Source organism: Nyctibius grandis, chromosome 3, assembly GCF_013368605.1.
Source record: "Nyctibius grandis isolate bNycGra1 chromosome 3, bNycGra1.pri, whole genome shotgun sequence".
Classification (NCBI taxonomy): domain Eukaryota; kingdom Metazoa; phylum Chordata; class Aves; order Nyctibiiformes; family Nyctibiidae; genus Nyctibius; species Nyctibius grandis.
Window position 1 is genome coordinate 69,073,830 of NC_090660.1, and position 25,032 is coordinate 69,098,861.

General features: G+C 41.5%; 1 protein-coding gene across 1 annotated transcript in view; it reads left to right on the plus strand.

The window, feature by feature from the left end:
• The window catches only part of LOC137661595 (lipoxygenase homology domain-containing protein 1-like), a 192,831-nt gene that overhangs the window by 56,878 nt on the left and 110,921 nt on the right, over nt 1-25,032 (plus strand). Inside the window, 5 exon segments of the mRNA XM_068397201.1 lie at nt 962-1,106; nt 1,375-1,526; nt 3,811-3,965; nt 6,318-6,376; nt 13,140-13,303. Of these exon segments, the coding sequence (XP_068253302.1) occupies nt 962-1,106; nt 1,375-1,526; nt 3,811-3,965; nt 6,318-6,376; nt 13,140-13,303 (675 nt within the window).

Consider the following 25,032-nt stretch of genomic DNA (forward strand, 5'->3'; position numbering starts at 1 on the left):
GATAAAGGCATATATTGTCCTGATTTCCTAAGTGTTGGAATTTGACTGTGAATACGTGTTTTCATAATTTTGTTTGCAAGGTTTGTGCATACTGTATGCACATTCAAAACACAACTGCAGAAAGACAAAGTTTTGGCACTGATTTCCTTTTGCTAGTGAAGGCCTATGGAAAAAACTGTAGTAAGCATTGTTATAATTCAAGACTAAGAAAAACTGCTCCCATAAAAGAGAGGAAAGACTGCTTTAGTTACAGGAAACAAGACAGACAGATATCATAATGTACAGTGGCAAATAACTTGAGAATTTTAATTCTAACTATCTTCAGAGGAATAAATAGAGGGTGCTGGTACCCAGGTTGTCTTTTGTTCTGCTGTAGAGGAGTCAAATATAATACAAATTGATTGAATATTTCAACATATCGTCTCCTTGCCAAAGTTCAGAAGGATATAGATGATGAGTTTCATCCTGTTTTCATTTTAATATAAAAATGTGTCAATTTTTCTACATCTTCCAAAAGCTCAGTCTCTCCTAACCTCACTTACCAGAAAGTTTTCAGTGTTCAGTACTCCAGACAGTGTTTCATAGAGGTGGTTCATGGACAGAAATCAGAATTGGTGACACTGCTTATGGAAAAAAAAAAAAGGGAATTTCAGTTACAGATCTGTTTGTTCCAAGAATAGGATAATTATAAAGTCCAAAGCATATTCAAAGAACAGAGGCTGCCAGTTTCAGCTGCAATACCATGGGTGTGAAAAAAGATCCTCTCTAGTGAGGAGTCAAGTTGCAAAGTAGTGGCCAAAATAAAAATGTTTTCATACTGCAATTTTGTATGTCATGTTTACTGATCATGTTATTGTTTCCTGAGATAGAAGAAAAGATATAGAAAAAAATGTTTTGCTGTTGAGAAATAAAGCACTGGAAAGAGTGAACTGAGTCATAGTTGGAATTATTTCTTCTCTAGGTGACACTGCAACATCTAAAGAGCAAGAAAACACTGAATTTTCAGGCAAACATCAAAGAATCATGGTGGTTATCAAAGAATAATGATGATAGAGACTTTCTCTGTGAACTTCCAGTACTGGAAGCTGGAAAACCTGTCTATCCAAGTATGTGTGTACTTCAGTTGCACAGTTACTTATGTGTTGGTTGCTTGGTTTTCAGTACTAATGTCATCTGAATTATATTCCATCTGCTGTATATTCATAAATGTGGTCTTAGCAATCTTAAAAACAGGTAGTTAGACTGATTTCTGGAGAATATATTCCAGCAAATTAATTGCAAATCAAATTTTCTGGCATTGTTTCCATTAAACTAGAGTCATGAATAAAATGAATTGTGATTACACATGTATTTTCTTCTGCTTATTTTCGGAAGTTGTTTTATACCATGTTTATGTCTACACTGGTGACATGGAGCAAGCTGATACAGATTCTGCAGTTTATCTGTGTATCTATGGAAAAAGAGGAGATTCTGGTCTAAGACTTCTGCATAAATCTGGTATACCAGTGACGTTTCAGAGAGGAATGGTAAGGCTGAAAAACAATTTGCTTAGCCATATAAATATAACTAAATAGGTTTTACTGGTTTTAACAGGTTCCTAATAAAAAAGATCACAGAGATTTAGAAAAATAATTTTTAAAAACTAAGGAAAATAATTTTTTACTAATTCAGGAATAACTAGAATGAGTGAAAACACAGGTAAGAAAAGGGGATGAAAAATTATACGAAGAACCCCACTAGGATGATGAGAAGAGCTGCCTGTGAATATAAAACATATTCTGTCAAGGTTTAATGAGCACAGCTAATTCCAAAGGACTACACAGAAAATGTTCCATGATTTCAGATCTTAGTAGGACTGTTTGTTATGTATTTCTTTTAATGTATAATAGTATAATACTGACATTAATGTAAATGTGATTAAATTCATTTTTCTTTCAATTACCTCCAGTCTCCTCCTTAAGTAAAACATCCATCATCCTGATTTTCTGCAGTAGTGTATGGCTGAATTTTGGGAACTACTGAATTTAATCTTAGCTCTGCCACTAGCCTGCTTATGACCTTCTGTTAAGCCTGTTTCTTCCTTTGTGAGCTATTGAGAATTAACACTTCTATGTCTAACAAGTGGTACGAAGCTGTTAGTGGAATACTTAATTACAAACTAAAAAACAGTTTCTAAAATGCTAAGCATCAAAATAACCCACTGGGAAACTTCAGAGTTATTTATTTAATTTTAAAATATATATTTTATTTCATTACTAATGTATTAGATATAAAGTTCTATTCCAATTGAAATTCAGAATTTAAGTGGAGCTTTCTGGGGGAATTATTCTAGCCAGACTGATAGTAAATTCAGCATATTATTTATACAGGGGCTAAGGGCGGGTGTCTCAAAGTGCACTTTGTTATGGAAATGGGTGAACAAGATTGTGCGGAGCGGCAGAGCAGGGCCTGGGATATATGATTTTATGACAGAGGCAGTTGAGTGCTGACTTGAACGAGTTCATTTAATCCTTGCCATAGATATGCTACATGATATTGGGCAAATCACTTAAAGTAAAGCTTCCCTGAGTGACCACTTTCTGTATGCTTCCATTTTTCTGCCTAAGCAGTTTAACTTTTCTGAGCAACCATAGCTGTAACTGAGATTTGTTCAAAGAGAATCCTGCTCTGGACATAGTAAGCTCTTTGAAATGACAAATATGCTAATAAATTAACCCCTCTGTTTCTCAGTTGAGCACCTGAACTACTTTGCATCTTGACAGCTTTTGGCAATAATCTCTGTACTTTAACTATATAGATAAAATGAAAAATTATGCAGATGGCCTTTCGAAAAATAGATTTCAGCTTTTGCAAAAAACTGGGGTACTGTGGAAAAAGTGCAAAAGTGAAGTCACTGGGGAAATCAGTTCTGCTTCACTGAACTGTTTGGGTGGTTGTGGTAAATAATGCATAGAGTCATCAAGATAATGAAGATAAAAAGAAGTATTAAAAAGCTGCAGTCCTGCCTGTGTGCAATTTGAGGCAGGGATCCTTCAGAGAGAATAGCTTGTGATCATATATTACATATACACAAGGGAGAACTAAAATTACACAGGCAGTCTCAATTCTGCCATTTGCTAAGGACTGAGAACTTTACAGATATGAATTTTCCAATGTAGTTCTTTCCTTCATTTTCCTTTTACTGAGAAGTGTGACCTGGACCATTACATTTAGAGAAAGAAAGCTATATGCTTTTTACTGTGACAGAAAATTACCAACCTGAACCTTTCACCTGACCAGCTTCATGCTCCTACAAAAACAAACTTTGCCAATTGTATGCTCAAGCCTAAATGAATAACAAGGGAAGAGTGCCATGTCAGATTTCACTTTCTTCCAGCGGAATAAAATGTAAATAGAGAAGATGAGACCAAAAAGAGAAAAGGATGAGAAGGTCTATATTTTCAATAAAAATCAATAAACGAAATAATAGCTTTAACTCGTTCTTACCTAGAGAAGAATAATTGTAAATGGTGAGGTATTGAAACAATAGTGAAGGGTTGTGTGCAGTGTTTTGGATGATGGCTGAAAAACTAATTTATTTGGGATTATTACTGCAGTCTGGTTTTAGTTGTGTTTTCTCATTTTATCTGATAGATAATCAAAAGACATGTAACTTTTCAGATTCAAACACTTTGAATACAGCCCAGCTGTCATCAAAAACAATGGGAACCTTTGTACATTGTGAGAGTTAATCAGGCTTTTAAAATACTTCAACTTTCAGAGTGACTGAGTGGTGGCAAATTGCGGAGTGCTGTCTCCTCTGTCTTCTAGGTCAATACTTTTGAAGTGGAAGCTGTATCTCTTGGAGAACTGCAGAAGGTGCTGTTGCGCTGTGAAGCTAATGCTAAGTCCCAGTATTGGTACTGTGATAAAGTCATTGTCAGAGAAGCTGAGAACAATTCGGAATATGTTTTCAGCTGTGAAAGGTAGTGTTTACAACAATATTCTTAAATAAGTATCACGCCAATCAATGTACTAAATATGAATTTTCCAGGGAAAGACAAATTTGGATTATTTTGCAGTTTCATAAAATCCACAAAACGTGTTATTCCAGAACAGATTGCTTGAGTTAGTGTGCTGTATGGTCCATAGAAAAGGTTAAATGCTTATATTGTGGCTGTGTTACTAGATCGTACAGTGCAGCCTTATCATGCAAGGATCAGTGTTACAAGTGTCACTTACCTATGCAGGAAGGAAAGATAAAGCACACAAAAAGGTTCTAAACTAAGTGTATTTCTAAACGGGAAAGGAAACAACTTTGCCATCCAGAAATAGCATTCACTCTCTTTATGAACGACAGCATTGCTAGAAAGACAAATGGGATGTTTTTTTTTTGCAGTCCATCTTGTGGGTATGTGCATATATGCATGTGAAATGAAGAAAGCATATAGAAACAATGTGACCATATGACAAGGCACTAGAACTAATAATATTTAATTAACAATGTTTAATAAATTCAGGATGCCTAGTTATTTTGTCTGTATTTTTATGAATTTGTTACATAACCTTAAACAGCTTCTTGCAACTCTTGGTGTCAAAAAAACAGGAATAAAGATGCTCCCTCACCTTGATAAAACTTTCTAAAACTGAGATCTTTCTTCAATCAATAACATGTTTTTATACAGTAGTGTAAGACTGAGGATTTCTCTGGAGCAGATTTGGATGCAGACCAGCTGTTGCTGCTAGCTGTGGTTGCTACCTTTCTAAAAAAAAGTAGGTAAAATTTCCTAATGGAAGTTCTACAGAGAAATCAGGCCAGCTGCCTACCTCAATCATGAAAAATCAGCTCTGTGTCACAGCTGTCCTCCAGTGGGTAACATGGCTTAGGAACGATGCATGTCAAGTCAACGCAGCTTAGGAATGAAGCATGTCAGGGCACTTTGCTGTATTAATTCTGTGGTAATTAACACCAGATGTTGATCAGCAAAAATTATTCAATGATAGACACCGTCAAGAAGAAACACAGAGAGGTTTTTTTTCATTCCTAAGTTTTCTACAAGGAAACACTGCCACTGAAAAAGGGTTAAAATAGGTCAGTGGTGGGGGTCAGGGGTAGCTTCCGTGTTGGCCAAAATGTAAAGCTAAAACACGGTGCTCTGTTCAAGGAGGGGGGAAATTTTTGCTCTTCAGTCATCTCTCTAATTTATTAATCTTCAACCTCACAGCTTTATTTTAGATTGATATTTTATGATCCAGGGTATGAACAAAATGCTGAATTTTTTCTCATTTAGCCAAGGAAACATCAGCATTTTATCTGACTTAAAAATCTGATATTAGTTTCTGAACATCCAACAGCTCTCACTGGATTTCAATTTATACAGTATTTGTTAGTTACAGACTGATACTTTTTAGCATTTAGGATTACAGAAGATACCTGTGTGGTCAGGTTTTAGCAGAAGTGCTATAAATAAGTACTTGTCCAGTAAGACAAAATTTATTTCTTAGGGACTAGTTCTTATATGAATTGGCCTGCTAATATTTTCAAAACAAAAAATAAGAAACCTTCAAAAGCCACTCTGGAATCATCCTGCCCAGCTTATATTGGATTCCCAACAGGCTTCTTAGGAGACTGTATGGTTTAGGTCGTTACTGGAGAGTCCATGGAACTGGACCGAGTAAATAAAAACCAACAGCCCAGAAGCTTGCTGAATTTTTTTCTCCTTGTAGAAAACCAGCTGATTTTTTACCAAGCAGGAGGAAGCTAAAAGAGTTGGTAATTCATGTTCTGAATGAAAAGCTTTCAAAATTATCCATAGCCTACAGTAACATGACTAAGAAACCTAACCAACGTTTGCCTTAATTTGTATTTTTTCAAACTCATCTATCTGTCCTCAATTTGAAGGAGGAATAAGGAAGAGCAGTATGTGGTTCCATCTTTGTTTTTAACACTGAACTTTGATTTTAAGAAATAGTGCAATAGATACATACAAGTTATACTTAGCACTCAATCCATACTACTGAAAAAAATGTTCTGTGCCATATTCTTCTGTTTAGCTATACAAATACGTACAGTCATGACACATGAGTCTGTTAATCTGACACAGTTATACTTTACATTTACACAGCTCTTACATTTGCACAAATAAAATTCTTTGTTGGGTCAAATACTTTCTACTTTAACACCTATCAAATCGAATACTAAAATTTTAGAGGTAGAGACCCTTTGCTGTTTTATGTATTCAGTATGAAAATGAGATGTGGATCATTCAGTTATACAGTAATATGATGGAGAAAAAATTGATTCCTACCTGCTTTCTTATTTTCTTTCTTATTCGTAGGTGGCTTCCATTTATGTCCCAAGGTGTAATTAATTCAGAAATTGAGCTGTACCCTCAAGGTAAAGTTTATTGTAACCTTATGGAAGTAAGGTCAGTAAGTTGTCATTTTTTCTCTTAAGAAATCTGGGCTGAATTGACACTTTAAATATCAGAGTTAACCATTTTGTGGTTTCCTTTGTTATATTTCTGAGAGAATATACTTTGTGTTTGCATTGTATAATGGGTGTAGGTGATAGTGAGAAAGTAATGAGGGAATGAATGAGAAGGAAAGTTTTCTTGTATTCACTAGAATCACAAAATGTCTTTTTCATCTCTGCTTTCAAACCTTTTTTTAATGTTAAAGGATAGATCCTTTATTAACTAACTGCTTTTTTTTTGCAGAATTTCAAATAAATCAACAGCTGAAAATGCAAGAAGAAGCAAATGGTAAATGCTGTTCTAGTCTTCTGTCTTTAATGAAGACTGTTTCTGTTTCAGAACTAATTGCTTTACACATTTGTTGCCGTTTGTATTTATGTTAAAACATTAATTGCAGCACACTATTTGAACATTTTAGTAAACTCAACTTCACATTTTAATTTAAACAATAAATCACTTTGTTTATGTTTTCTTTTTAATCTGTCATTTTTCTTTTCATAATGTTAATTTTCTCTCTGTTTTTTTGAAAAACCATATTTTTCTAGTACTTATTGGTGATCTATCTTAAAGTTTTTTATAGCTAACATTTTAAACCATGATTCGTTCTCCTGGGCTATATATTGTTTTGTTCTCACCATTAGTTTTTAATTTTCTATTTTACCTGTGATTTCATATTTGTTCAGCTTGACTTTTCTGTCCTTGCAACCAGCGCAGATTCAATTACATTTCTTAATAACACATAACATTTTCTTAGCTGTGAGAAGTGCTTCATGCTGCAGTTTGAAAAATAATTTCGAAGCTGTTGGGAGAAAGTTTGAAAATGTTTATTTGTAGTTTATTATATGAATCACGATATCCACGAAGACCCAAATACCTTGTCTTAAATAGCGTCCCTATGGCAAGTAGTAACGACAAATTTGTTCCCAGTTATTTTACAAGTTATATTCAAATCCCACTCTATTAGAAGCCTTATTTTGAATCACAAATATCTTTGCCCTTCTTCCTTTCTATGCCTTTTTCAGAAGGCATTAATTTTCTATCTATTCATCACTGTTTGTGCCTTAGCTGTTCTGCACACCTCAGTTCCCCAAGGCCTGCACCTAGATATCCTCCTTTACATAGTTCAAATCAGTCTTCTTAGTCCTTTCTGCACCCACAGCTGGATCTCTGCACTGTGTCATTTAAGCTGTGCTTGTCTGGTTATACAGTAAAAGTTGCAGCAGATAGATAAAAATTGTCCCACAAGCCTAACAAAAGATGACAAAGAGGAGGAGTAAACTAAGTGTATATCCAACTGGCTTATCTTCAGTGGAGATGGGCTTGGTCTTGCAGTGAACATTTTGTTCACAGCACTTTCATCCTGACCCTGTGAGACCGAGATGTCTTTGTGCTGTCCAGAAGAGCTGGTCAGCTTTGTCATTGAGAAATTCTACCCTCTGTCAAAACAGACCAGTTTCACGGAAACACAGGGAGGATTTGTTGCAAATGTCTCAATCAGAGTTAGGTAGCCAAAACCATACGCACCAAATTGCCTCTTGTTTGGGGCACTTGCTGAAATATGGAACAGAGGGAAGGAGACTTGAAGTTGTGTATCCCATACCTACAGGGACTGCTCCAATTCCTGGTTGAGTGGTTGATCTGAGATTTTGTTCACTTGCTTTTCTCCCATGAGCTTTTAAAAATATCTAATTTTCATTCTATGTCACATATTATTTTTGTAAAACAGAATTCTTCTGGGAAGTAGAACTTTCTAGTGTATTGTATTGTTTCTAATATTCTAGAAAAGAAAAAAAAGAGAAAATGTCTAGAAAGTCATCTGTGGTAAGGTGCCACTTTCTGATGTCCTCAGGGATGTACTTGGTGTCAGGTTGCATCTTTCCTCCATGTATGCTAAATGAAAGTCACCTCATTATACATTTTTCTGTGTTCTTTTCTCCTCAATGTGTATTCCTTTTCAGTCATTAAGCAACTATTGGTATTCTGCCTCGTCAGAACAAACCCCAGCTTTTTATGCCAAAGAGAATGAGAATTATGTGTTTGTAATACTTACTGTTTCCAGATTCTTTTTGGAAGCACGCAGGAATGCAATGAGGATTTCTAGCGTCAGAGATTAGAAATTTTAGGATTCATCTCCTATACCCACATTGTCTTTCAAACACAAAGTCCTGTCTTTTTCCAGAAAAAGAAAAAGCCTCAAAGTCAATATAGAGGAGTGCAAACCAAAACTCTTTTTTATCATGTTTTTGGGGAATTTTGATTCCCTTTTTTACCTTGAGAGTTGTACTTGTGTGCAAAATAGTTTACTGATACCACACTTATCCTTTGGAGGCAGGAGTTGAGCTCGCTAGAATATACAGTCTCAAGAGTACCAACTGTGTTGTTTCAAAACTGCATTGCTTAATGAAAGAGAGACTTGGAGAGTATAATAGAATAGAAAAGGCCAACAAAACCACTTGAGGTACAATAAATCAGACAATGAACAAGTCCAAAAGAAAATACATTCTGCCTGCTTTAAAATGAATATTTATTTCTGAATTACTTTTGAATTTTTAGGAGGAGTAGTGGGTCATATTTTACCCTTTGTCTTCACCATTCTTCATAAGCACTTGTAAATTGAATTGTCCTTATTTTCCAGCCAAAAGGTCCAAAGGAACTTTGTCTTTAATGAATTAATATTGTATTGTTTGAAAACAGAAGAGGCTGACTTCTGGTAAATGAGCTCTTCTATGGGGCAGGGAGCCCCTGCCCTATGCTCTTTGTTTCTACCTTCAGTGTATGGAGGCTTTTCACCCTTCTAATTGATGTTGATCCTTTTGTAGCCTGGTGCTATGGTTCTTTTGTCAAGAAAGTGGGTCTATAGAGAAAGCTGTGAGGATGCAAATTTTCAAAGGCACAAAAGAGTTTGTTACAAGCTGGAGTCCAACAGTTTTTAGTGGAAACTGGATGGTTCACTTCCTTTATAGAATCACAGAATTGTTTGGGTTGGAAGAGATCTTTAAAGATCATCTATTCCACCCTCTCACCATATACAGCGACATCTTTCACCAGATCAGGTTGCTCAAAGCCCCATCCAGCCTGACCTTTAACACTTCCAGTGATGGAGCATCCACAGCTTCTCTGGGCAACTTGTTCCCAGATTTAATTCATGCAGGCATGTCATGGTTTTAACCCTGCAGGTAGCTAAATACCATGCAGCCACTTGCTCACTCTCCCCTGCTCCCAGAGGGATGGGGGAGAGAATCAGAAAGGTAAAAGTAAAGGGACTTGTGGGTTGAGATAAAAACAATTTAATAATTGAAATAAAATAAAATAATAATAGTAAAAATAATATACAAAAAAGTGATGCACAGTGCAACTGCTCACCACCTGCTGACCAATGCCTAGCCTGCCCCTGGCTGGCGATCCTGGAGGAGAGAAACCCTGAAACTACAATCCTGGAAGAGAGAGAGCCCGAATTCCCAGCCAACCTTCATCTATATACTGATCATGATGTTGCATGATATGGAATATTCCATTGGCCAGTTCAGATCTGTTGCTCTGGCTACGCTCCCTCCCAGCTTCTTGTGTACCTGCACACTAGCAAAGCATGGGAAGTTGACAAGTCTTTGATTTCTTAGCAACAAATAAAAAATCAGTATATTATCAACATTCTTCTCATACCAAATCCCATACTAGATACAAAACATAGCGCTATTCTAGCTACTAAGAAGAAAGTTATCTCTGTCTCAGCTGAAACCAAGACAAGGCATTACCAGGCAGCTTTCTATTAATAAAACTGCAGTGTACGCTGTGACATTTATTTGTAAGATGGCTGTGGGCTGGTATTTCATTTATTGTTTGCCTTGCACAGAGTGAATTTAAGTCAGTAAGTGAAACTTGTTTGATACAGGCAAAAGCTGCAATCAAAAGAGGGGTGAAGAACATGCGATCCCAGCTTTTCAGATCACAGAATCAGAGAATCACAGAATGTTAGGGATTGGAAGGGACCTCGAAAGATCACAGAATCACAGAATCAACCAGGTTGGAAGAGACCTCTGGGATCATCGAGTCCAACCGTTGCCCTGACACCACCCTGTCAACTAGACCATGGCACTAAGTGCCATGTCCAGTCTTTTCTTAAACACATCCAGAGATGGTGACTCCACCACCTCCCTGGGCAGCCCATTCCAATGTCTAATAACCCTTTCTGTAAAGAAATTCTTCCTGATGTCCAACCTGAACCTCCCCTGGCAAAGCTTGAGGCTGTGCCCTCTTGTCCTATCGCTAGTTGCCCGGGAGAAGAGGCCAACTCCCACTTCACTACAACCTCCCTTCAGGTAGTTGTAGACTGCAATAAGGTCACCTCGGAGCCTCCTCTTCTCCAGGCTAAACAACCCCAGCTCCCTCAGCCGTTCCTCGTAGGTCAGACCCTCCAGACCCTTCACCAGCTTGGTCGCCCTCCTCTGGACTCGCTCCAACACCTCAACATCTTTCTTGAAGTGCGGGGCCCAGAACTGGACACAGTATTCAAGGTGCAGCCTCACCAGTGCCGAGTACAGAGGGACGATCACTTCCCTAGACCGGCTGGCTACACTATTCCTAATAGAGGCCAGGATGCCATTGGCCTTCTTGGCCACCTGGGCACACTGCTGGCTCATGTTTAGCCGGCTGTCGATCAGCACGCCCTGGTCTCTTTCTGCCGGGCCGCTTTCTAACCACTCCTCCCCCAGCCTGTAGAGCTGCATGGGGTTGTTGTGGCCCAAGTGTAAGACCCGGCACTTGTTCTTGTTGAACCTCATGCCGTTGTTCTCGGCCCATCTATCTAACCTGTCCAGATCCCTCTGTAGGGCCTTCCTACCCTCCAGCAGATCGACACTCCCACCCAGCTTGGTGTCATCTGCAAATTTGCTGAGGGTGCACTCAATCCCTACATCTAGATCATCTATAAAGATATTGAACAGGATCATCTAGTCCAATCCCCCTGCCGGAGCAGGTTTACCTAGACCATATCACACAGGAACGCGTCCAGGCGGGTTTTGAATGTCTCCAGAGAAGGAGACTCCACAACCTCTCTGGGCAGCATGTTCCAATGTTCAGTCACCCTCACCATAAAGAAGTTTTTCCTCATATTTATGTGGAACCTCCTGTGTTCCAGCTTGCACCCATTGCCCCTTGTCCTGTTGATGGATGTCACTGAGAAGAGCCTGGCTCCATCCTCATGACACTTGCCCTTTACATATTTATAAACATTAATGAGGTCACCCCTCAGTCTCCTCTTCTCCAAGCTAAAGAGACCCAGCTCCCTCAGCCTCTCCTCATAAGGGAGATGTTCCACCCCCTTAATCATCTTCGTGGCTCTGCGCTGGACTCTCTCTAGCAGTTCCCTGTCCTTCTTGAACTGAGGGGCCCAGAACTGGACACAATATTCCAGATGCGGCCTCACCAGGGTAGAGTAGAGGGGGAGGAGAACCTCTCTTGACCTGCTAACCACACCCCTTCTAATACACCCCAGGATGCCATTGGCCTTCTTGGCCACAAGGGCACACTGCTGGCTCATGGTCATCCTGCTGTCCACTAGGACCCCCAGGTCCCTTTCCGCTATGCTGGTCTCCAACAGGTCTGTCCCCAACTTGTACTGGTACATGGGGTTGTTCTTGCCCAGATGCAGGACTCTATACTTGCCCTTGTTATATTTCATTAGGTTTCTCCCCGCCCAACTCTCCAGCCTGTGTAGGTCCCTCTGAATGGCTGCGCAGCCTTCCTGTGCGTCAGCCACTCCTCCCAGTTTTGTGTCATCAACGAACTTGCTGACAGTGCACTCTATTCCCTCATCCAAGTCATTAATGAATATATTGAATAGAACTGGTCCCAGTACCGACCCTTGAGGGACTCCACTAGATACAGGCCTCCAACTGGACTCTGTCCCATTGACCACCACTCTCTGGCTTCTTTCCTTCAGCCAGTTCACCGTCCACCTCACTACCCGATCATCCAGACCACATTTCCTCAGTTTAGTTGCGAGGATGCTGTGGGAGACCGTGTCAGATGTAGAAATGCATTTTCCAATTATGATTTTTTTTTTAAATAAGCTACTTTCAGGTATTTAAATAACTTGTGTGCATTGTATAGTAGCAGAGATGACATTTTAGTATCAGGGAAGCTTTATATAAAATGATTTTCTAAAGGGTCCTCATCTAGTGTCAGAATTGTCTCCAAATTCTCTTTTTTCATGCTAATCTCAATGTCATGCCTCCATCCAGGCAAACAGAGCTCTTGTTGATGTGTCACATCAACATAAAATGAGAGGAAATTGTACTTACTTAATTGAGATGATTCGCTACTTTTTCCTGTTGCATTTATTGGCTATATGTGTTGCCATAATCCAGCTTTTGGAGGTTGGGCTTTTTTCTGTAATGACTCACAGGGTTATCGCTAGAAATCTCACTAGGCTCCGTGTTCATATTTCCAGCTTTAGTGTGCTGTAAACCTCCTAAAACTTTGAAGTTACACAACTTGTCTAAGATGAGTTTGAATGATATAATGGTTAGCCAATCTTCTGTTGCCTCTCCCAGCATTATTACCTTTTAGGTGCGTAGTAGTTACAGTCCCTGAGCTAAACTATGCTTTTATTTATATGTTTCAAGTAACTTGCTACATATCAGTAACAGCTATAAAAGAATTTTGATTTTCTTTTTTACTTTACAGAAGGAGACTGGAAGATTAGTGTAGTCACTGGGGATTTTGAAGCAGCTGGCACAACAGCAACGGTATCCCTTTACGCTTATGGAGAAAACAAAGCTTCTGGTCCTATTATTTTGGGATCTGGGAAACACCAGCTGTTTAATCCCAACAGTGAAGATACATTTAAGGTATAGTATGGCTGTTATATAAACACTGGAGAATTAAAAACATATGCAAAACAGCTTTTCTCAAAACTGGATAATAGCAGTAATAAAAAGGACCTAAAGCAATATGTAAAGCTCATTAAGTATTTCTGAGGCAGTGTCTGATTTTCATGATAGTAAGATTTGAATCAGAAAATGTATTCAGAACTGCACCAAGCAGACGTGCTTCTCTCAGAATCTGCTTCATACCTGCATCTGCTTGATGTGCTAGTTTTGACTAGATGATGTTCATTTGCAGAGGTAGAAAAATCTTTCTTTGCCTGTTCTTTGGATTGATGTAATAAGATAGGCCTGGCTATGGCTTGTGTTGCATATCCATCCATCTTTGGAAGTATCCACTGTAAATTCTTCCATGGGCTTCCTCAGACTTCCACTGAAGCACACTGTCTTGTGAATCTTTTCTTGGAGAAAGTAAGAAGGAAAGGAGGAGATGGCTAGGGATTAGAGTCAAATCACACCAAGTAGGTTAACTCAGGTGATTTAGACTAGTCATGTCTTACTTCTCCAAGCAAATAGGGAGATGTGTCTCTTCTTCAGAGAAACCTCTGAGAGGTGCTTCAGAAGCATGACATTTCCCAGGGCTTCTCCAAGTTCCTATAATTCCTACAATTTCCTCCAGTTCCTATACTTCCTCAGGACTGGACCTGTTGTAATCATTAAATCTGCAATATGTCATTTAGGTTGAAATAATTATGCATAATAAACATGTGATGGGAATCAGTGACAGATAGAACAGGAAGTTTCCCTGATTTTTTAAATCCTTGTTTTCCAGTTTGAAGTATAAATATATAACTTCTTGCAGATGCAAGTCAGTGGTGGTCTTTCCCTTACATTTATTTAAGTTAAAAGTAACTTAGCTAAAGTTTGCAAATAATGCTGGTTTAAGATTATCTCATATTAAAACAGGAAGGTGAAATCAGTGTTTATCTGAAGACTAAATTTAAGTGTTCCTTTTCAAATCATTCTGCTAGTCGATCATCTTGGATATTTATTCAGCTAGTTAATGCTTTCTGACAGCACGTTCTTAGTTGTTTATTCAGGTCATTGAGGGAAGTATCAAGAACATTTGTTTTCTTTATCTTTGGAAGGAACAGTAGGTTTCTCAAAGCATCATTTTTATCCTCTCAGCATCAAAGCAAGACCTGATACCTGGTCCAGGAACTCTGATGATCTGTTGCTATCCACACTAGCACCCAGGTTCAGGTCTTCTACAATGTACCTAGGTCTTTGTGCCTGATGTTTTTCTTTGATGATATACCGCTAAAAGCCTCTAAGAGGCTTGGAGGCTACGCACAGTACTTCGGTGAAATTTAAGTGTGATGAATCTGGACTGAGGAGTGCAACTCAAATCTTTTACAAAATCTAATTGTGCAATCAAACTTTTAAATTCATGTGCAATGAGACCTTTAAGCTTCAGAGGTTCTTGAGCACGGTTTCCGTGCTCTGGCCCCCCTCCGAGCAGCAGCCCCGAGACCCGGAAGTTCCCGGCAACGAATCAGGAGAGGAGGGGGCGTAGCACCACCCCCTGTGATCGGGTGATAAAGAGCCTCCTGGAGGACAGGGACTAGTCCCTGCCCAGAGGGGAGAGGGTGAGTCAGCAGTGACTGGGTGTGTCCCAGGCGGGGGAGGGCACAGCTGTTTGCAGCTCTTTGGGCAGGGCACTGACTCTCTCCCAGTGCACAAGGAGAGGAAGGTGCCAAGGAGCTGTGAATCTTCTGCTGTCAGTCAGCAGAAGCGGCGGCAGCGATAGCGACTGAGGTGAGTGTGGGCGAGGGTGAGATCGGGCTGCACCGGGCGGGTTCCGTACTCAGGGCCACCCGAGCAGCAGCCCCTGAGTCCCGTCCCAGGAGAGGAGGGGGTGTAGCCGGAGACATGGTGGGAGATTTGAAGAGCCCCTGGGGAGCGCGAGCGACCCGGAGCGCGCAAACAGGGGCGTGGCAGTTTGCGCAGCAGTTCTCGCAGGCAGGGCGGGCGAGCAGGGTAGGTGGGCAGGCAGGTATGGTTTCCACTCGGTGGGGCCCTAAGTCCCTTGCGGGTGCCAGAAAAGACATGGCAACCCAAACGGACCTGCCGCGGAAGCATGCGGAGGTGCAGGTGGCAGGCTGCAGGGAGTGCCAGAGCCTGGCCCTGGCACTCGAGGGTAACGGAGACCTCACCTGTGTGAGGTGCGAACAGGTCGACGACCTGATCTCCTTGGTGGCCCAACTCAAGGAGGAGGTGGAAAGGTTAAGGAGTACAAGAGCATCCCAGGAAGAGGATGGCGGGCAGTGCTGTTCCCTGCCTGTCCTGGGGAAAACGGATGGGCCTAATGCTCCCCGGGTAGTGGAGGATCCTCTTCCTCCTCCATAAGGAGCAGGAGGAGACCTAGGGGATGGGGGGGAATGGAGGCAGGTCCCTGCTCGGGGTGGCAGGCGAATCCCATCTTGACCTTCCTCCCCTCCCCATGTCCCCCTGCAGAACAGGTATGAGGCACTGGAGCCTGAGCGTCTTTCTGAGTGTCAGGAAGACACAAATCTAGGTGAAAGACCCTCTACGGGACTACGTAAACAGAAGCAACCGAGTAAGAGGGTTGCAACCAGATCCAAAGAGGAGAAAAGAAAAGTAATTGTTATAGGCGACTCCCTGCTAAGGGGAACGGAGGGCCCCATATGCAGGCCAGACCTGACTCACAGGGAAGTCTGCTGCCTCCCTGGGGCTCGGGTAAGGGATGTTGCCAGGAGGATTCCTCAACTGGTGAGGCCCTCTGACTACTACCCACTATTAGTATTCCAGGTGGGTAGGGATGAGATTGAAGAGAGAAGTCCCAGGGCTATCAAAAGGGACTTCAGGGCCCTGGGGCGTTTGGTAAAGGGGGTAGGTGCGCAGGTGATATTCTCTTCAATTCCTTCGGTATTTGGTGAAAATAGGGAAAAGACTATGAAAGTACAACAGATTAATATGTGGCTAAGAGACTGGTGCCGTAGGTGGGATTTTGGGTTTGTTGACCACGGGGCGGCTTTCATGGCACCGGGCCTGCTTATGCCGGATGGGGAACAGCTGAATCAGAAGGGGAAAAGGGTTATGGCCCAGAAGCTGGCAGGGTTGATCAAGAGGTCTTTAAACTAGGTTCGATGGGGGAGGGGGATAAGACCAGGGCAGCCACAAATGAACCTAGGGGTGACAGGCCTGCATCAGGGGCAAGGCCACTAGCCCAGCTGAAGTGTGTTTACACCAATGCACGCAGTATGGGCAACAAACAGGAAGAGCTAGAGGCCACTGTACAGCAGGAAGGTTATGATGTGGTTGCCATCACAGAAACGTGGTGGGATGACTCTCATGACTGGAGTGCAGCTATGGATGGCTATAAGCTCTTTAAGAGGGACAGGCGAAGCAGGAGAGGCGGTGGGGTAGTGCTGTATGTTAGGGAGAGCTTGGACTGTGTTGAAATTGAGGAAGATGGTGAGGATGACAAGGTTGAATGTCTATGGGTGAAGATCAGGGGGAAGGTCGGCAGGGCGGACATTACGGTGGGAGTCTGTTATAGACCACCCAACCAGGATGAGCAGGCGGACGAGGCGTTTTACAAGCGGCTGTCAGAAGCCGCCCGGTCGCCGGCCCTTGTACTCGTGGGCGACTTCAACGTGCCGGATGTCTGCTGGAAATACAGCATGGCAGAGAGGAAGCAATCTAGGAGGTTCCTAGAATGTGTGGAGGACAACTTCCTCATGCAAGTGGTAAATGAGCCCACTAGAGGAGGGGCCCTGCTTGACCTGTTCTTTGTGAACAGAGAAGGACTAGTGGGAGATGTGAGGGTTGGTGGCTGTCTTGGGAGTAGCGACCACGAAATGTTAGAGTTTTCGATAGTGGGGGAAGTAAGGAGGGGCAAGAGTAGAACTTCTGCCTTAGATTTCCGGCGGGCTGACTTTAGCCTGTTTAAGAGGCTGGTGGACCGAGTCCCTTGGGAGTCGGTCCTGAAGGGCAAAGGAGTCCAGGAAGGCTGGACATGCTTCAAAAGGGAATTGTTAAATATTCAGGAGCAGGCTGTCCCAGTCTGTAGGAAGACAAGCTGTCGGGGAAAAAGACCAGCCTGGTTAAACAGAGAACTTAGGCTAGAACTTAAGGAAAAAAAGAGAACCTACTTGCTCTGGAAGAAGGGTCGGGTAACTTGGGAGGTCTATAGGGATGTGGCCAGGTCGTGTAGGGAGAAGATTAGAAGGGCCAAAGCTCAATTGGAGCTTGATTTGGCTGCTACAGTCAAAGACAACAAAAAAAGCTTTTACAAATCCATCAACAGCAAAAGGAGGGTCAAGGAGAGCCTCCACCACTTGCTGAATGAGGAGGGTAGCGTAGTGTCAGGGGATGAGGAAAAGGCAGAGGTGCTCAATGCCTTCTTTGCCTCGGTCTTTAATGTCAAGACCGGTTGTCCTCAGGAGACTCGGCCCCCAGAGCCTGAAGTTAGGGACGGAGGGCTGTGTGAACCTCCCGTAATCCAGGAGGAGACGGTTAGTGACCTGCTGTGCCAGTTGGACACCCACAAGGCTATGGGCCCAGATGGGATTCACCCCAGAGTAATGAAGGAACTGGCAAATGAACTTGCCAAACCACTCTCGATTATCTACCGGCAGTCCTGGTTAACTGGAGAAGTTCCAGCTGACTGGAAATTAGCAAATGTAACACCCATCTACAAGAAGGGTCGGAAGGATGATCCAGGGAACTATAGGCCTGTCAGCCTGACCTCGGTGCCAGGCAAGGTGATGGAACAGATCGTCCTGAGTGCTATTACATGGCATATGCAAGACAATCAGGGCATCGGGGCCAGCCAACATGGATTCATGAAAGGCAGGTCCTGCTTGACCAACCTGGTCTCCTTCTATGACCAAGTGACCCGCTTAGTAGATGAGGGCAGGGCTGTGGATGTAGTCTATCTAGACTTCAGTAAGGCATTCGACACTGTCTCCCACAGCATCCTCCTAGACAAACTGGCTGCCCGGGGCTTGGATGGGTGGACTCTTCAATGGGTTAAAAACTGGCTGGATGGCCGAGCCCAGAGAGTGGTGGTGAATGGGGCAAAGTCCAACTGGCGGCCGGTCACTAGCGGTGTTCCCCAGGGCTCAGTTCTGGGGCCGGTGCTGTTCAATATCTTTATAGATGATCTAGACGTAGGGATTGAGTGCACCCTCAGCAAATTTGCAGATGACACCAAGCTGGGTGGGAGTGTCGATCTGCTGGAGGGTAGGAAGGTCCTACAGAGGGGTCTGGACAGGTTAGATAGATGGGCCGAGAACAACGGCATGAGGTTCAACAAGAACAAGTGCCGGGTCTTACACTTGGGCCACAACAACCCCATGCAGCTCTACAGGCTGGGGGAGGAGTGGTTAGAAAGCGGCCCGGCAGAAAGAGACCTGGGGGTGCTGATCGACAGCCGGCTAAACATGAGCCAGCAGTGTGCCCAGGTGGCCAAGAAGGCCAATGGCATCCTGGCCTCTATTAGGAATAGTGTAGCCAGCCGGTCTAGGGAAGTGATCGTCCCTCTGTACTCGGCACTGGTGAGGCCGCATCTTGAGTACCGTGTTCAGTTCTGGGCCCCGCACTTCAAGAAAGATGTTGAGGTGTTGGAGTGAGTCCAGAGGAGGGCGACCAAGCTGGTGAAGGGTCTGGAGGGTCTGTCCTACGAGGAACGGCTGAGGGAGCTGGGGTTGTTTAGCCTGGAGAAGAGGAGGCTCCGAGGTGACCTTATTGCAGTCTACAACTACCTGAAGGGAGGTTGTAGTGAAGTGGGAGTTGGCCTCTTCTCCCAGGCAACTAGCGATAGGACAAGAGGGCACAGCCTCAAGCTTTGCCAGGGGAGGTTCAGGTTGGACATCAGGAAGAATTTCTTTTCAGAAAGGGTTATTAGACATTGGAATGGGCTGCCCAGGGAGGTGGTGGAGTCACCATCTCTGGATGTGTTTAAGAAAAGACTGGACATGGCACTTAGTGCCATGGTCTAGTTGACAGGGTGGTGTCAGGGCAACGGTTGGACTCGATGATCCCAGAGGTCTCTTCCAACCTGGTTGATTCTGTGATTCTGTGAGGAGGCTTCTCCCTGGATTCCAATCACACCATCAAAGCTTCAAGGTTGACCGGATTACTGTCCATCCATCATTTCTCAAAACTACTTACTTAAATTTCAGTCAGTGCTGATCAGTGGGAAGAGAAAGAAAAGTACAGATGAAGTAATTTTGCTTCCTTTTCCCACATTTTTTTCCCCTTAAATGTCTCAAATAAGGTAGCTGAGTTTTTTATTACCTCAAAAGAAAGCTGTGTTCTTCAAATATTTTAGCACTTCGTAACTCTGCAGTTTTCCAACGTTAAGAGCACCATGTAATAACATCAATATTGCTTAAATCTGTGGAGTTGTAGAAAAATTGGATAGCCCCTATTACTTTATATTAGGCTAGTTTAATCCGTTAAGTACATTGAGGAAAATCTTGACTAAATGGTCCTTGATTTGCAGCCTCTGTGTAGAAATGTGCTGCATATTTGAACGCTATTTAAACTTCAGCTAACCCCCTTTTTTTTAATAAAGTGTTAACTGATGCAGGGAGCTGCAAGAGTTCAGCATAATATAATGAAAAAAATAAAGCACAGTCATGTCCAACAAAAACAATCGAAATACCATCTCATTTCAAAATCCCTTTGGTCACAGATATATAATCATACGAAATAACAGAAAAATGGCCCACAAAACTCTACTGGATTATCTTAATAAAAATCAAGAATAGTAGTCTGATAGAAAGTACAGTTAACTGCATAGTAACTTGGATACCTAAAAGTAAATAATGAATATTCAGTAATGTTAAAAATAATGAAAAAAGAAAGTTATTAAATATGAGTAAATGGAATAGTGCTCCTCTATATACTCCTGAGATTTTGTTGCTCATCTAGAGCTTGATTTTGAAGTTGCTTGCATTGCTGTATACAGCTGGTGTAATTTCATTAACTTTGACTGTCTCTGTAAATTAGATTAAAAACTGGTCAACCTCCAGTGTAACACAGGTAGAATGTAACAAGGCTAATGCCCTTGGAGATTTCCGTATGATGGTAGCACATGAAATTCACTGAAGGTAATTTACAGTTGTGTGATGGGGATAGTTCTTGTTTCTGACTGAAGTCTTGGGTTCTAGGTTCTCACAAGACAGTTGTGTGTAAACTGCACTATATTTGCCCTTGTGGCTTAGCAATTCTTCCTACCAGATGGGTAAGTCAGGGATGAACAATATGGGAATGGGAAAGAAAAGGAATTTAAATTTGATGGATTTTCCTTTCTGCTCTGTAATTGTTCCTATGTGTTCAAAGAAACTACTTCTAGGCTATGGTTTTCTGCTTCTGTTACTATTCAGACATAATTTTTAGGGCATAATTTTTCTGTTGAGATCCATTCCTCCTCCAATAGAGGGATATTAATCTGCCAGAAATTACTGCTTTCATCACAACTGTGATCTGTTTCCTACCTTTTCTTCTGGTGTCATCACAGCCCCTGAGTATTTCTCAGTATTTCAAAAATACTGATTTTGGCAGCATGTTGAATTCTTCAAGACACTGAAGCTTTAATTATATTGTAAATTATATTCTCCAGAGCCCTGTATTCTGCATCATCATTCTTTGAAACATGGCGAATTATCTCTTATGAGTGTACACACTGTTTGATAAAGAATTTCTTTTTATAAGTATTCTTTTAATGTTTGGTCATGCCAAATATTTCCTTCTGGGTCAAAGAGAACTAAGCAGAAGACTGTAAGCCTATTATCTTCTTTAAAAGCCAGCTACAATCTCTCAATTTTTATTGCTTCAATGCAGAATAATTCCATACCTTTGGGTACAAGTTCTGCTCTTCTAGTAGTAATGAATCTTTAAAAGCACTGACTGGTTCAGTAGATCTGCATTCAAAATACTGTACGCTAGTCTTCATGAGAGTGGCAGGATCTAGCACCTCCTTAACAAGAATTCTTCCATGCTTTGCTTTGTGAGTTTGCTTCATTATCAGCTCTGCAATCTCTTTAGGACAGCGTTGGTCTTACTGATCTCAACACGTTGTCAAGTTTATCTTAAATAATACTATATTAAGCTATTAAGAGTGCTGGATTTTTTTCTAAGAATTCTTCAAAAACTTCATTTTAACCTTACATTATATTTTATAGTTGGTGGCTGTCTTTGCAAGGAAGATAGCTGTTTGCAAGCACGGGACACAGAGTATGCATGATATTTTAGGAGAACTGGAAACTCGAATCCATCCCTCATGTGAATTTTGTTGCATGAGCCCATTTCTCTAACTTGGAAAGCTGGTGCCATATCCAGTTACACTATTTAAAGTTTCTTGATCTGTATAAACAGTCCTTTAAACACTGCCGTACTCTATCAATCAGGGCAAAATGCCAGAACGTAATACAGGTAGATGAAAAGCCGGGATCCTACTAATATTCTCAGAGATACCTGATCATAAAACTTAATAAATAGTGTTCCTGTGATGAGACTGTTACAGTGTTAAAACCATCCTTTTTCCTTCCAGTTACACATACCTTGTTTGTAAAGAATTGTGTTCATCAGGTGCACCTTATGCTGTATTGCATCACATGGAGGCGTTACACTTATAAGTTTATAATCTGTTGTTTTTCTATTTGGTTTCCTCCTGTTTAAATAAAATTATAAGTCATTTAAAATAATCTATGCATTAATAATTGACACTCCTTCTTTTAGAATCAGCCATACGGACTGTAAGAATCTGTTGTGTTTCGCTGCATGTCTTTCATTCGTGTACCCTGGATCCGTATTCATTCTTTCGTCAGTCAAAACTGAGATCTGTAAAGTAAAATGAAAGGAGTGGGGATAAAACCAAATGTTATAAAAATAGGTTGAAATAAATCCATTTACATGGTTTTCCTCCCATTGTTAAAATGAAAGAGCCTGTAATGAGCTTAGTGAGTATTCTTCCCAAATGGGAAGATTGCAAAAGTGACCACAAGCACTAATGTAGCTATCCAATCTCTTAACCATGGGACTGCCCATGCCTAAAAGCTGGGCATAGCTTGTGTCCTACTATTTTACAACTGTCTCTGTTTGCTGCAATGGCCATTTAGGTCCAGAAACTGTTGAATAAAACCTAGAGAAACCCAGGCTTTAGTCAGATATGCTTAAGGCAGCATAAAACACTCATACTGCTGGCTTTAACTCCACTTGAAACTGTCCATCTCTCTACAAAATTTATATGATAACAGCATGAACATCATTCCTTACTGAGATAAAAGGGAGAAGTATGTAAAATGATCTCCATTGGCTACAGGCTGTGCACGAAGCAAAATTTAGCTTTTTCCAAGAAAACAACACAGAAGGATTGTAAAGAGCTCACAAACAATCTTGGAGAAAAACACAATTCATCTCATCTTCAAGAAATGAGAGTGAATGAAAATGGTGCTACTTGCTCAGTAATTCTGCAGTATTGAGTACTGCAGTATGGAGTGTATATATAAGTATATACATTTTTCCTTTTTAAGGTAGTTTCTTGAGAGAACTTTATGTACTCAATTTCAGGTTCAATCTTTCAGCCATATATCTAAAACTTCTTTTCTTTTCTACCTGATGGCAACACAAGTCCAAGCTGAATACATATTAAAAACCCCTGTCTTTTGAGTCACTCCTCTCTCCTGGGTTATGCTGTCCATTTAGCCCCCTGGTAGGCTGCAGGTGGTTGTGTCTGAAATTTTATGACAATAGTTTCCTTGTTAAAGGTTCCCCTGTTAAGAGCTCCCTCACCTTCCCATGTCAAGTGCCCATTCCAGTTTCTGCCTTTACTAATCCATGCTCTTGCTTTGCCTTCCCCTCAGCCATTTTCTAGTCTGTTCACATTCTTATGCCTCCCATCGTCTCAGTATCTGAGCACTTTTCAGAAGTGAGTGGTATGACTAATGTGTGGCTTATGCTCTCACTTTTGCTCTTAAAAAGAGTTTTTTTTTGGTTTGGACTTGGTACAACTCTATAAAGAGAACAGACATTTTATACAGTACAGGCCTTATGCTAAACAAATGAGATCAATTTATCTTGCATTGAAACAGAAGATGATAAAGTGATAGAGTTTTTGGTGGCCCTTACTTTATATGGCCAGCTCTTTGTCAGCCCTTTAACAGTTCTATCTATCTCATTAATGTTTATAAATATGTAAAGGGCAAGTGTCATGAGGATGGAGCCAGGCTCTTAGTGACATCCATTGACAGGACAAGGGGCAATGGGTGCAAGCTGGAACACAGGAGGTTCCACATAAATATGAGGAAAAACTTTATGGTGAGGGTGACCGAACACTGGAACAGGCTGCCCAGAGAGGTTGTGGAGTCTCCTTCTCTGGAGACATTCAAAACTCGCCTGGACGCGTTCCTGTGTGATATGATCTAGGCAATCCTGGTCTGGCAGGGGGATTGGACTAGATGATCTTTCGAGGTCCCTTCCAATCCCTAACATTCTGTGATTCTGTGATCTCCTGCAAAAATAATTTTCACTGTGCATTACAGGGTTTTCTTAGTACTAGTGATGTTCAATCTGGTTCTCACCCTAGAGATAATTATGTCAATAAGGTGATGCCATTGCACTGAGTGCTACAGAATTATGGAGTAGTTGAAGTTAGAAGGGATCACTGGAGATTTCCTAGTCCAGCCCCTTGCTCAAAGCAGGGCCAGATAGAGTAGGTTGCTTAGGACATTGTCCAGTCAGGTAATCTGTTTCAATATTTGACCACTCTCACCCATTTTTCTTCTCATATATTTAAGTGGAATTATGGTATTTCAACTTGTGCCCATTGCCTCTTGACTGTTCACTGAATACCACTGAGATGAGTCTGCCTCTGTCTTCTTTAGCCCCTCCCATCAGGTATTTATACAGATTGATAAGACCCTACTCTGAGCCTTCTCCTCTCCAGGCTAAACAGTCCCACCTCTCTCAGCCTTTCCTCATGTGAGAGATGCTCCAGTCCCTTAATCGTATTCATGGCCTTTAACTGGACTCTTTCCAGTATGTCTGTGTCTGTTGTACTGGGGAGACCAGAATTGGACACAGCACTCCTGATGTGTCTCATCAGGGCTGAGTAGAGGGAAATAATCACCTCCCTTGATATGCTGGCAACACTCTTCCTACTGCAGACCAGAAGGTTGTTGACCTTCTTTATGTCAGGAAGATACAAAAAAAATCCTTTAGTCCTTAGGAAGGCAATGCAGAAAGTCACAGTCTGATGTGCTCACAGCCTCTACACACAGCAACCTACATTGTTGAGAAAAGACACTGTTAGCTGTAATTTTTTTTTTTCAGAGCTGATGGCTTCGTGCGTGAGTGATAAATATTGCTGTAAATCCACCAGGAGATGACAGACATATATTGCAGAGGCTGGTTCATACTCTGTCAGGGTATTATAGAATCAACAGTCAAAAGGAAAGTAAATCAGAGGTCTAGTCCTACTCCTAGGTTGTGGACTGAGCTGACTACTCTGTACCTTTTCTTAAATGAATATTTATGTGTCTTCAGACTCTTTGAACCACTATTATGTGCCCATCAGCATAATCTTCCGTATCATGCATCACTTCTTCATGCATAAGGTGCACTTGTCCAACCACAGCATCATTCTGTTAGCATGATGTGAATGCATGTGAGGAAGGTTAAGTAAAGCTTAAGTTTTCTTGCCTGGCCTGGCTTTTGTT